The following is a 13,173-nucleotide window of genomic DNA, read 5'->3' on the forward strand; positions in this document are numbered from 1 at the left end:
CGATTAATTAATTATTTTTCTATCATTGATAGGTATTAATTTATTGAAGTTTTATTATATAATTATAATGATTGCATTAAGTAATTTTGAGAAGATAAAAAGTTTTTTTTATTGAAAAAATTAATGATTTTATTAAATAAGTATATATATTAATTATTTTAAACAAATATTATTAAAAAAAATAATTACATATTTTTTGATTCGGGTATCGGTGATATGAAAATACCATCCCGTCCCGAACTCCAATCAATATATTTTGAGTTTTCCTTAATCCATCCCGATCTCGTTAAAAAAGAGAAAAACCGGAGCAATTAGTTCAGTTATTTGAGACGGTTTCAAATTGACATTTTACCTTGGATTAAGTGAATTTGAAATGAGAACCTCTTTTAGGATCGAGAGCTCAATATAATTTTTTAAATTTGTTGGACTATTGGTATTTTTTGGGCCGGTTTCTGGACCGTCCGGTTAATTGTTGGACTTAGAAAAATAATAAATAGGCAAAATAAGCATCGATTCTTAGAATCACATGGACTAATACTCATTTTCTCTCTCTTCCAGATAAAACGTGATTGTGTTCGACGGGATTTGTTTTTCGCAGCGTCGTCCTCCATTGTGAGATTTTAGTCAATCATTCATTGATTCAAGTGTTCTAGGTGAAAATCAGAAACAGTTCATCCACAAACTTGATCATTTCGATTGCTAAAAGGTCAGAAACTTCATCTATTAATCGACCTCGATATGTTTGCCCTGATTTCCCCAAATTTTGGCTTCTTTTCATCTGGTGGTGGCAGTTTGCGGCTTTTTAATTGACTCAGAGGAGCGACTCTTTCTGGTGCAGCATAAACTTTAAATTAGTATACTGCCTGTTAAGGGTTTGATCAACTATTTGTTTACCTTGCCTATCAATGGACATCCCACTGCAATGATGTCGAATTATTGGAGTTTCTTTTGGTCTGTATGTATTTTACGTGTTAATCATGGTGCTAGGAATCGAACCCTTTTGTCTTCTTTCATTTCAGTTAAACTTTTTGGTATTTTCTTTTGGAAATGGTTGCAACATTGGGTAATAGCTTTAGTAGCCATTAAGTGATAATTCAACTAGGAACTATATTGTAGTTGGTTGTAAGACATTATTAAGCTTATACATTTCTACACTGGAAGGGGATAAAGAACTGTGGTGGTAGTATGATGTTTGTGTTGGCTTGAAATGGGTATACTTTTACATTCTTGTTGATGTTCGCTGTAAAGAACTTCAAGTATTTTTCTCATGCTTCACTAGGTGCTGTTTAAATATATTCATTTTGGACTAATTTTCTTCTAAGTTTTATGTTACAAGGTGGAACTGTTTCTGTTTCGTTTTTATACTCAGGTTGGTTACAGATGATACCATTTAACCTGAGGTAACAAGAATTGACAGTGAGCACATGAACCTCCATTATCACAGGTGATGTACCAATTGAAATGAAGTACCTATATATTACAATCATGAAGATGGATATTGCCACCATTCTTAATTATATTATATTTCATCAATGTTTGTTGCGTATATCTTGTAGATGAATGTGCAGGCACATATGTCTGGGCAGACTAATCAAGCTGCCTCTCAGATGCCTGTTCTAGCTCAGCAAAACGGAAGTTCTGTTCCCAACCAAATTCAAAATTTAGGAATCCACCGAAATGCAATGGAACCAGATATACTTAAAGCTCGCAGGTTTATTCAAGAGAAGATGTATGTCATTCTTCCTTGATATGTATTCGTTATGGCTGCAATTTGCTATTTACTCACATGGGGTGATATCACTTCGTTTGATATCACCCATGGGTGCATCTCCTGACAACAAAAGTTTTAAATTATTGATACTCCTTAGTCCCATGTGGCACCTGATTCAAAATTTTCATCTGCTTATTCTTCCCAATTTTGTTAGCTATTTTATATGTATTTTTTCACCTGTTTGATATTTTATATATTTCCTTTCAAAAAAATTAAATTAATATTTTTTTTCCAGCTATGACTTGCTTATACGTCGGCAGCAGACTTCTTACGAGATGCAGCCAAATAGGGTACTTGATATTGTAAAGCGTTTGGAATATGGGCTCTATAGAAGTGCTGCTACTAAGGTTGTTATTGCTATTGCAATTCAGCTTTTTCCCTTCATGATTTTTCCTTGAGAACAGTGATACATTTGTGCATGGTTTATTTCCTTCTCCTTTTGTGTTATAAATAATTTTGAAGCTTTAAAACCTCTATTTTGTATGCTATTGTTTAATTAATTTTGAATAGATTTAAATTTATTATTTAGGAAGAGTATTTGAACTTGGACACTTTGGAGACTCGAATACATGCTTTTATCAAACGTACCTCTTTAAGCAGCCTTAATCAGCAATTTCATCAAGTTGTCAAGTCATCTTCTTCCTCCATTGGGCCAATGATTCCAACTCCTGGTATGCCCCGCGTTGGGAACACGAGCTTGGAGATCTCACCATCTGTGGATTCTACCATGGTTCCATCTACTAGTGGTAATATCTTAGCTGCCACAGGTAATGGATTTTCACATCCCGCTGATTAATGATGGTCTTTATGTTTTTGGCTGCAAATAGACTGTTCTGACATTCCATGTAACAATGCATTTCTGCAGGGACTTTAGATTTGTCTAATGCTTACCAACAATCTTCTTCCAAATTTTCCGTCAGTTCCAATGGAAACATTTTGTCAAAAGGTGTTCAAACGACGCCAACTCAAATGATTCCAACCCCTGGATTTAGTAGTATGAATAATCATAATACAGTGGAGTCCCAGCCACCTCAGCAAAATCAGAATGTTAGTGGTCAAAACTTGGGGATGATGCAAAATACTAGCAGCCGCACAGTCAGCGGACGGAGATCTAGCTTGCAGAAGAAATCTCGTGGATATCCAAATGGTCCAGCTACTGGGCTTTTGGGTATGGCAGGAAGCCATTTGCAAACAGTCAATGGTCCTGTAACTTCTGATGGTTATACGACAGACATTGCTTATAGTGATTCATCCAAGCATTCACAGCAACACCATGGTAAACAACAAAGATCATTGATTAAGGGTACCTAATGCTTTGGACAACTTAAATTAGTTATTGATGTTATAATCCATACTAATATATTAAGAAAATTCTACTTTTGGTGTTTGGGTTTTCTCTTTTCATCCATAACATACTCTCCTGGTGGTGTTCACATGAAATACTCGTCACATTTCATACAATTTAATAAGAATCTTATAATCATGGTAAGGGGTAGAAAAACACACCACATAATGAGGAATTGAACCCATTATCAATTTTAAAAACCCCAATTGCATGAACATCATTACAAGTGGAAGAATATCATCTTTTGATGGTTATATGGTACATTTAATGGCTGTTAGTTTGTGAATTCACCTAAAATGAATTATTTCTGCAACACATTTCATATGTTTGGCATCTAGTTCCTATTTTTCACAGTATTTCTTAATTTTGATGACTTATTCGGCAGGTGATGGATATGAGGTCATCCCTTCCAATTCTTCTGGCTATGGTGTTGGAGTTTTAGATGGATCGATGAACCAGAAAAAAAGTCTTGCTCCATCTATTTCCAGAACTGAATCCTTGAAGACCAGCATGTCCAATTTGCCCAATATTCAGCAGGTTGCAACTTCTCAACCTGAAACTGTGAACCATTTACAGTCTCATAATCATCAGCAGTTTCAGATGCAGCCTCAGCAGCTCAAGCCACAAATTTTCCTGCGTAAGCAGAAACAACATAATCAGCAGCACCATGCTATGACGAGAACTGATAGCTTGGGCCGGCCTCAAATGAATCCTGACATTGATAATCAAACAGAGCCTGATCTCGAAATTGAATGTCAAGATGGTATTCTGCGGTCTGGGGTTTCAGAGCAGTTCAAAATTTCTGAAATGCAGACACAGTTCCAGCAGACAGATGATCAATCTAGAGGCTCACAATTCATTCCAGTTCCATCTGTCTCACAAGAAATATGCCCATCACTAGATCAAACTACGCAGCAGATGCAAGATCTTTTACACCCTGAGCCATTGATAGACACTCGGAATGTTTTCAGTTCTATTCATAATCAAGAACAAAGAGACGCGGCATTACATAGTCATTTGAATTTCAAGTCTGAAGAGATGTCTGAGATACCAGGGAACTCAAAACAGGAGCTAACCATCAAAGAACAATTTCACCAGAGAATTCATGGGCAAGATGAAGCTCAAAGCAACTATTTCCCTTCAGAAACTAACCAAGCAACCGATCCTAGAACAACAGAGGCCCCAAACTCGGATGCTCCAGCCTGCCGACCCAATAGTCCAAATCGCGATAGGCAGTTCAGGTATCAGTGGAGATGGTTACTGTTTCTGAGACATGCTCGCCGATGTACTGCTCCAGAAGGAAAATGCCCAGAAGTTAACTGTATATTAGCTCAAAAACTCTGGAGGCACATGGCTGCATGTAGTTCATCTCAATGCACATTTCCTCGTTGTGTTAATAGTAAGAAATTACTTACTCATCACAAGAATTGCAGGAACCCTACCTGTCCTGTCTGTATTCCTGTCAAGAAATATGTAGACCAACAACTAAAAGCTCGTGTTCGCTCTGGCCTGACATGCTCAGTTGGTGACTCATCCAAATCCTGTGATGCTGGAGTACCAACCACTGGCTCAGTTTCAATGAGTCAACCAGTTGCTGGGACTTCTGATGACGGTCAACCTGCTTTAAAACGCATAAAAATTGAGCAGCATGATCAGTTGATTTTACATAATGGTGAAAGTTCTTTTGCATCACTTCCTTCCGGTGATGAATGTATAGAAACAAAACCTAAGGTCTCAGAATTGAAAGTGGATATTCCTTTGTTATCAGGCCAAGCCAGTTCATTTATGACAAAAGATACTCTGGATGATGTCTGTACGGAAAATAAGCCTTCCAGTGAACCTATGTTAAGGGATGACCATGTTTCTGAAACCATTAAGGGTGAAAAAGAGATGGCCCAACCCAAAGAAGAAAATATGACATTACCTGGTGAAACTTCTTCCATGACAAAGCCTGGAAAGCCAAACATAAAAGGAGTATCATTGGTGGAATTGTTTACAACAGACCAAGTTAGGCAGCATATACAAGGCCTCAGACAGTGGGTTGGCCAGGTCAGTATGAACATGCATTACAATAGACAGTTACATCATAAGCTTTACCATTGTGCTGAGCCCATGGTTTATGGAATCTAATTAACTTGATGCTTACTGGTTTTATTATAAGATATCTACTTTTTCAGCACTGCTTTCTAACACTTTCTTTTTCTTATATTTTCTTACTAGACTTCAAATGGTTTCCATTATTGTTTTACAAACTCGACTTTCTCTTTAAGAAAATCTTCTCTGTAAGATATTGAATGGTTAGCTTTTTGAACGTGGGACATCTAGCTTCATTTGTGCCCTTTTTATCCCGACTCTGTAAGAAAAGAATACAAGATCAAAGAATTACAATCTTCAGCTGATTTGATTCCCTATTCTACATGATAAGATTGTCTTTGATCTTATATTCTACATGATACATCTTGCTATTTTCATTGACTTGTTTCTGATTTCATGGAACTCTCATATATTTTCCTATTCATGCCTTAACGTTCTTTCATCCAACTTCTTTGATCTGTCATTTTTACCCTTGGCGTAATCATATACACTTTTGTGCATGACTTTTTTTCTTATTCAAAATTTTCCATTACTGGTCTTAACTTATTTTCACCTCATTCTTTGTCTTTGATAGAGTAAAATAAAAGCTGAGAAGAATCAAGCGCTGGAGCACTTTATGAATGAAAACTCATGTCAGCTGTGTGCAGTTGAGAAGTTGACTGTTGGACCTCCACCTATATATTGTTCACCATGTGGTGCTCGCATTAAAAGAAATGCAATGTACTATACTGTAGGAGCTGGTGATACACGTCACTATTTCTGTATGCCATGCTATCATGAGTCCCGCGGGGAAACTATACTAGTTGATCATATTGCTATTCCAAAATCAAGGATGGAAAAAAAGAAAAATGATGAAGAGACTGAAGAGGGGGTACATGTTTTTTGTGATTTCTGACTTCTCTCATTTCTATTAACCTAAATTAACATTTCTATAACCACTTTCATTCTTTGCAGTGGGTGCAGTGTGATAAATGTGAGGGTTGGCAACATCAAATATGTGCATTATTTAATTGTCGGAGGAATGATGGAGGACAAGCTGAGTACACTTGTCCAAACTGCTATATGGAAGAAATTAACAGAGGTGAAAGGAAGCCCCTACCACAAAGTGCTGTTCTTGGTGCAAAGGATTTACCAAGAACAATCCTCAGTGACCATATTGAGCAGCGTTTGTTTAGACGGCTGAAGCAAGAAAAGCTAGAGAGAGCAAAGCTTCAGGGAATAAGTTGCGATGAGGTGAGCCATTTAACTTGTCATGTCACATACATTGATAGTTATGAAGTCAAATCTTTAAAGTGTGGATGGGTATTTTTCTTTTACTATCCAATATATGAGCTGAACATGGTACAGTATTTTGGAGAAGGTTCTTATTTTCTAGATGTTAAATTGTGTTTAAACATTCTTCAAATGGGTGCAGTTCAGACTACAAATGGCTGATAAGAGTTTATGTACTATATTCTTATGGGCTTCTCTAGGTTGCCAGTGCTGAAGCACTTGTAGTGAGAGTTGTATCATCTGTTGACAAGAAATTGGAAGTGAAGCCAAGATTTCTTGAGATTTTTCAAGACGAAAATTATCCAAAAGAGTTCCCATACAAGTCCAAGGTAAGCTGGGCACATAGGGATCTGCTGCTATTTATTGTATATATATTGAACACAATTTTTTTCTTTTCAATTTTGTCTTGTACTTCCTACATGGGAGCTGCAAATATGCATTTTTTTCAATCTTTTGGGGAATGTAAATTATGAATAAATTTTTGCCTTTTGCAGGTGGTATTATTATTTCAGAATATTGAAGGGGTTGAAGTATGCCTATTTGGCATGTACGTTCAAGAATACGGGTCAGAGTGTCAACAGCCAAACCACCGCCGTGTCTATCTATCCTATTTAGATTCTGTCAAGTACTTCAGACCTGAGGTTAAAGCTGTAACAGGAGAGGCCCTTCGCACCTTTGTTTACCATGAAATACTGGCAAGTTTCAACTTTAAAATTGTTGTCTGGGGTGCATTGTTCTTTTGCTCTTTTATTTTTTGTTGTCGTTATACATCTTGATATTGATTGACCTGCCTGAGATAAAACAATTTCATTATTTGGCAGATTGGATACTTGGAATACTGCAAGAAACGCGGTTTCACTAGTTGCTATATCTGGGCTTGTCCTCCATTGAAGGGTGAAGACTACATTTTATATTGCCATCCAGAAATTCAGAAAACACCAAAATCAGATAAACTGAGGGAATGGTGAGTGAAAGAACAATTAGATGGCATGATCCTGTTTTTCTGTTTGTTTGATGCTAGTAGTTTAAGAAGTTTTTGTCTTAATTGATCACATTCTGACATAGATTACTGCTTTTTGTTAGGTACTTGGCCATGTTAAAAAAAACATGGGAGGAAGGTATTGCGGTTGGCCTGACCAATCTGTATGATCATTTCTTTACAACAACTGGAGAATGCAAGGCTAAGGTAACTGCTGCCCAGCTTCCTTATTTTGATGGAGATTACTGGCCTGGGGCTGCAGAGGACATGATCTATCAGCTTCACCAAGAAGAAGATGGCAAGAAGCTACTTAAGAGAGTACCAAGCAAGAAGAGCTTAACAAAAAGGTCTTTGAAAGCATCCGGGCAATATGATCTTCCCCCAAATACATCAAAAGATTTGTTGCTGATGAGTAAGGTGATTCCAATTGCCAGTTTCTGCAAAGAAATAATTTTCTGATATTATAATGTTCTCGCAGGGATCAGTTCACCTCGGTAGAAGGATGTTAGAAAAGAATGGAAAATGATTTTCTTCTAGGTTAAGAATAATAAGAGTCTTTCCTTCAAATTAGAAACTTTTAACATTTATTGTACATGCAATGCAATATATTATTTTCCTGCCCGAAATATAAATCGAGTTAATATTATATATATGTTTATACATTTGTTTTGAATATCTACCCCAACATATGCAAGAAAAAGTAATTTGCTTTCACTTTCTTTTAGTTTTTTCTCATTTCCTTTTAATTTCATTCTAACCAATTGGAGCAGTAGTTAATTTCCTTCTTCACCTACCTCATATTCCTTGTGTTTTTTTGTATGTTTTCCTTCCATTTCAGCAAGAAATTTTAAATGTGAATATTTTGATTGTTTTGAGATAAAACTTGTAGATTCTTACAAGCATTTTGATTCCTCCAGCTTGGTGAAACAATTTTAACAATGAAGGAAGATTTTATCATGGTTCATTTGCAACATGCTTGCACACATTGCTGTGTATTAATGGTATCGGGGAATCGCTGGGTTTGCAGTCAATGCAAAAGTTTTCAGATTTGTGACAGGTAAATTTCAGTACCTTAATTTGTTATTATGCTCGAGTGATATGATATATTTTGATCAGAAAAGTTATAGAAGAAGACTTATTTTGAATTGTTTTGGGGGAAGGCCAGAACCTTATTTTAATAGATGAAAAACTCCTTGGTAACCAACAAAAAAGTAGGAAGAAAAAGATACCCAACACGAGTATCACAAATAGATAGAAAAAAACACTTAACCTTTTCATCAAAAAAAGGCCAAATAGATAAGAAAGTATAAAAGACAAGAATGGCATCACCAAACCAATTTATGAGATTTGTTCGATCAAGATGAGATTAATTGGAGGCATTTAGTCTTGAGTGAGTATTCATCTGCCATTCTTTGCGCAAAAGTCAGTTAGTCACTTGATTGTTCGTGTATTTATTTAACCTCTACTTTGAACATTGCAGCACATCTCAATCATTTCCCAAATTCGCTCTTATATTTTTATTGGTCTACCAAACGCCCTCAGTACTTTCCTTTCAGTCTATGTATCTCATAGACAATTGCATCGAGCATCATCGTAGCATCATCGTGCATTTCATTATTCTTTGCCATAGATAGAGAGAGAAAAGGCAATCAAACAAGAGAATGTCAATGTTTTCTTCTTCATTCCTGCAAAGAGGAAGTGAAGTAAGTATCTACATTTGGAAGAAATCGTCTCACTTGTCCTTCTCATCCGTCTATTTTGAAAAGTAATATATAGGAAGATTTTTGCTTGTTCTTAGTGGTGAGTCTTCTTCTATTAGTAGGGGCTTTATGTTTAAATATTTCCAAACTATTCCTCAAATAATCCTTTTCTTCTGTACTATTAAAAGGAATAAACTGTACTGTTTCTGTTCTTTTACCCCATTTTTCTGGCAAGTCATGTTTAGTACCATATGTCCAAAATTTGTTGACATGATGATTTCAGGGGAATGTGACAAAAATGCCAATTCTTTTCTGCGTTCTTGTTCGACCATTGTTTGTTGATGAGTTCTTTTTATATTGCCTTACCTTCTTACCATTTTAATTTGAACTTCACTTTTTTTTTATATAATATATATTCTTGTACAGTTGTTACGAGGCTGAACAGAAACTTGACGACAAAGATAAACATCCAATCAATCTGAGGGAGGCACATATCCTTTATCCTGTAAGATCATTTATTTAATTCTTTTTTATTCACTTGATGCCTTTCCATTATAGATTAGAAATTTGATTTTTACTTGTAGCATAATTTTCTAAAGTAAAGAGAAACTTGCAGGTGGAAATAACAGATGTACCCAACGATACCAAGGATAAAGATGATGTTCTTGAGAGCGAATTCTTTGATACAAGACAAGCGTTTTTGAGTCTCTGCCAAGGAAACCATTATCAATATGATACTCTACGTCGAGCCAAACACTCTTCCATGATGGTCCTTTACCATCTTCACAACCCTACTGCCCCTGCATTTGTTTCTACTTGCAACACTTGTCATCTAGATATTGATGTGGGTCAAGGATGGCGATGTGAAATCTGCCCTGATTATGATGTATGCAATTCTTGTTATGTCAAAGATGGAGGGACAATTCATCCTCACACGTTGACTAATCAATCATCTCTAGCTTATCGTGATGCACAGAACAAAGAAGCCAGGGAACTAAGAGTTTTGCAGGTACTTTCGACAATATTTTACTTCAATAATGTGGACATAAATGGTGTTTTCCTTAATGTAAATGATATAATGTTAATAATGAATCAATTCATGAAATAAAATGGAACTAATAATAAATTTTATGTGTTGAGTACGTGAATTTATTATGTAATGTGATAGTTAAACAAATTTTTAATTTTTACACAATTACAGGTAGGGTATTTTGCAAAGATTGCCTTTGGAGAAAATTAGAATGGATTATGTTGTTTCACTCTTTCCATTAAATTGTTAATAAACTGATCCTTCTTTTTTTTTGGTGCTGTTGCAGCTTAGGAAAATGCTCGATCTTCTGGTGCATGCATCTCAATGTCGATCTCTGCATTGCCAATACCAGCATTGTCGCAAAGTGAAGGGGCTTTTTCGTCATGGAATACAATGCAAACTACGTGCATCTGGTGGTTGTTTGCTTTGTAAGAAGATGTGGCATCTTCTTCATCTTCACGCCCGAGCTTGCAAGGAATCTGAGTGTAATGTACCTCGATGCAGGTTTGAACATCAAATCAGCCTTAAAAGAAATAGAAAATATTCACAACTTGTGAAAATATAACCTAAAAAACTCCGTCATCCACCAAACAAGCCCTTATAGTTTGTAAAATGATCTTATATAATACTATTTTCGTAGGTTAAAGTGTTTGTTTATATGATACTTCCATGATTCTGTAATTGTAGTTGATCTTTGACTTCATACTAGATAGCTTGGTATAGATAGTAAAGAACATCACACTAACATTTATATTGATGGCAAATTAGGGATTTGAAAGAACATGCTAGAAGATCGCAACATCAATCAGATTCTCGACGAAGGGCTGCAGTTATGGAGATGATGAGGAAAAGGGTGGCTGAGGTTTCCGGCAATTCAGGTTCATGACATGGGTTTTGTATGTAAGTTCATCAAGCAAGAAACTCGACTAAAGCTGTTGGTCTGGCCGATTTTTGGGAGATAGGGTTCGGGCAGGAAATTGCATAATCGGGTCTCTTGGAATCATGAAGAAATCCAATGGTAATGAAATGGTTGAGGTAAGGTGCCTAATGTTCTGATTGGGATTTCTAACTGTTCCCAGTTGAAAAAGGAGGAAGCTTTGTGAAATAGTTGAGAAGTAATGCGGTTCTTGGTTCTTGATTTTGCAATTCTTTAATTTTGAGTGCTCGATTGTAGCTGATATATGGAGGTGAATTGCTTTCATTAATTTTGTACTAGATGTTTCATGTACCCTTATATAGTCATGAATCTCATGATTACCTTGTACACTATACCTTATTTTCTTCTTCTTTTCAACCTATAGTGAGAAAAAAGTTTATCAGGTCCTTCCAAATTGCAGTTTGGTGTCTTGAACTTTAGAGTTCATCATATGATTGATTTTTGGGTATGATTTGTAAACTCATAAAATTATGCAACACTTGAGAAATCAAATAAATTGTCTTAAAACCATGTTTTTGTTTCAAAACAAGGACATGTGATGATAATATAGATAGAAGCCAATTAGACAATACTTTCAATGTATGATGTTTTTATAATCCTTAGTATTTAAAGAGTAGCTCAATACTCTTTACCTTCCTTACCTTAGAATTGTTGGAATAATTTGGGTTTCAAGCACTACTTCTCATTATTATGACTCATCATTTATAATGTATGAGAATGATAACTTTTAAAAAAGTTTGATTGTTAATATTATAAATGGTGGGTTTAATTTTAATTAAGTTTGGTAAATAATTTAATAATTGGAATTGAAATTAAATTAGAATTATAATTTGAATAGAAATCAAATCTTTATAATTCTTTATTTTACTATTTTTATTTTGGAAATATAATTTAAATAATTTATTTTTTAATTTAAGAAATTAAAAATTGAATTGATTTTTTTTCCAGTTTAGTAAGTTAATATTTTATATCGATATATATATTTTAAATTTATAAAATTAATATGAACCGATATTTGTTTTATGAATTTAGTAAGTTAACATGTTATATCGATATTTTTTTTTAAATGAGAATTAAACCTTAGAAAAAACTCTTTTTATTTTGTTAAATTAATATTTTAAATATATATATTTTTTCAAACATAAAAATTAGAATTTTATATTTTTTTTTCTAAACATAAAAATTAAATAATAATTTAATGTTAATTATAATATAATTAAATTTAAAATTTAAATATCAATTTTAATATAATTGTGTAGGATAGAATTAGTAAAATATCTCAACAAACTTATTTAGTGTATATTATTTAAAACTAGGATAATGTGATTGTGTTGTAATGTTAATAGCTCAATTTTTTGTGAACAAATTTTTTTTGGGTCAATTTTTATTTTTTAAATGTCAAACTTTTTATTGAAAGTAAACGCAAGATGCGTTTAGTGAATTACAGAGATGAGAGGGAGAAGAGAAACATAAACAAAAGAACAGAAGGAGAAGAAAAATACTAAATTCCAATAAGTTCAAATATTTTTCAATCCGTACAAAATCTCCTTTTACGAATAGAAGTAAACGCGTGAAGCATAAAACCTTTGATTCTTTCAGCTCCACAACTTTTCTCTTGGAATGTTCTTCTATTTTTTTTATTTCCAAATTGTCCACCTCATTATGAGGAGTATAGGCTTTCAATCATCACTATTGTTATTGTTTTCTCTCCACCTTATCCATCTTTTTCAGAAGTCAGCGACGATAAACGACATCTCCCACTGAAACTTGAGAATGTTTTGTATGACTCACATGTCTTTGCCAATGTTGCAATGGAGAAGAATGTGATCGGTAATTTCCTCTTTCTTTTTACAAAAACAACATCTACTGGCCAAATACATCATTTTTAAAAGTTTGACGGTAGTTAAAACTCCCCCATGAATTGCTTCCCGCGCAAAAATGAAATCCTAGAATGGATTTTGGATTTCCATACTTCCTTCGAAGGGAACCGAGTTGGCGCCCCTTGAATTATCGCATGGTAGATAACACTAGTCTTAAAATCTGGG

The 13,173-nt window shown here is 34.7% G+C and overlaps 1 protein-coding gene across 2 annotated transcripts; it reads left to right on the forward strand.

The window, feature by feature from the left end:
• The first annotated feature begins 532 nt into the window (after positions 1 to 532).
• On the forward strand, positions 533 to 11,485 carry LOC124919089 (histone acetyltransferase HAC1-like). Of its 2 annotated transcripts, none has more exons than XM_047459231.1 (18): positions 533 to 706; positions 1,370 to 1,444; positions 1,557 to 1,729; positions 2,007 to 2,118; positions 2,301 to 2,538; positions 2,637 to 3,074; positions 3,502 to 5,165; positions 5,785 to 6,081; positions 6,165 to 6,443; positions 6,683 to 6,811; positions 6,977 to 7,177; positions 7,304 to 7,446; positions 7,566 to 7,878; positions 8,379 to 8,518; positions 9,588 to 9,666; positions 9,778 to 10,170; positions 10,478 to 10,695; positions 10,960 to 11,485. In XM_047459231.1, exons 3-18 carry the CDS (start codon positions 1,557 to 1,559, stop codon positions 11,075 to 11,077), a joined length of 4,935 nt encoding a protein of 1,644 aa, XP_047315187.1. In that variant the 5' UTR covers positions 533 to 706; positions 1,370 to 1,444; the 3' UTR covers positions 11,078 to 11,485. The 2 variants fall into 2 exon arrangements, with proteins under 2 accessions (XP_047315187.1, XP_047315188.1); XM_047459232.1 differs by having other exon boundaries at positions 2,637 to 3,047.
• The last annotated feature ends 1,688 nt before the right edge of the window (positions 11,486 to 13,173 follow it).

Source organism: Impatiens glandulifera, chromosome 1 (assembly GCF_907164915.1).
Source record: "Impatiens glandulifera chromosome 1, dImpGla2.1, whole genome shotgun sequence".
In the NCBI taxonomy this organism is placed as follows: Eukaryota; Viridiplantae; Streptophyta; class Magnoliopsida; order Ericales; family Balsaminaceae; genus Impatiens; species Impatiens glandulifera.

Bases quoted from the DNA above. Each gene is read 5' to 3' on its own strand.
- LOC124919089 (XM_047459231.1), top strand. From the start codon at position 1,557: ATGAATGTGCAGGCACATATGTCTGGGCAGACTAATCAAGCTGCCTCT. The intron at 6,082-6,164 runs GTACATGTTTTT...CATTCTTTGCAG, and splicing joins ATGAAGAGACTGAAGAGGGG to TGGGTGCAGTGTGATAAATG. The intron at 9,667-9,777 runs GTAAGATCATTT...AGAAACTTGCAG, and splicing joins AGGCACATATCCTTTATCCT to GTGGAAATAACAGATGTACC.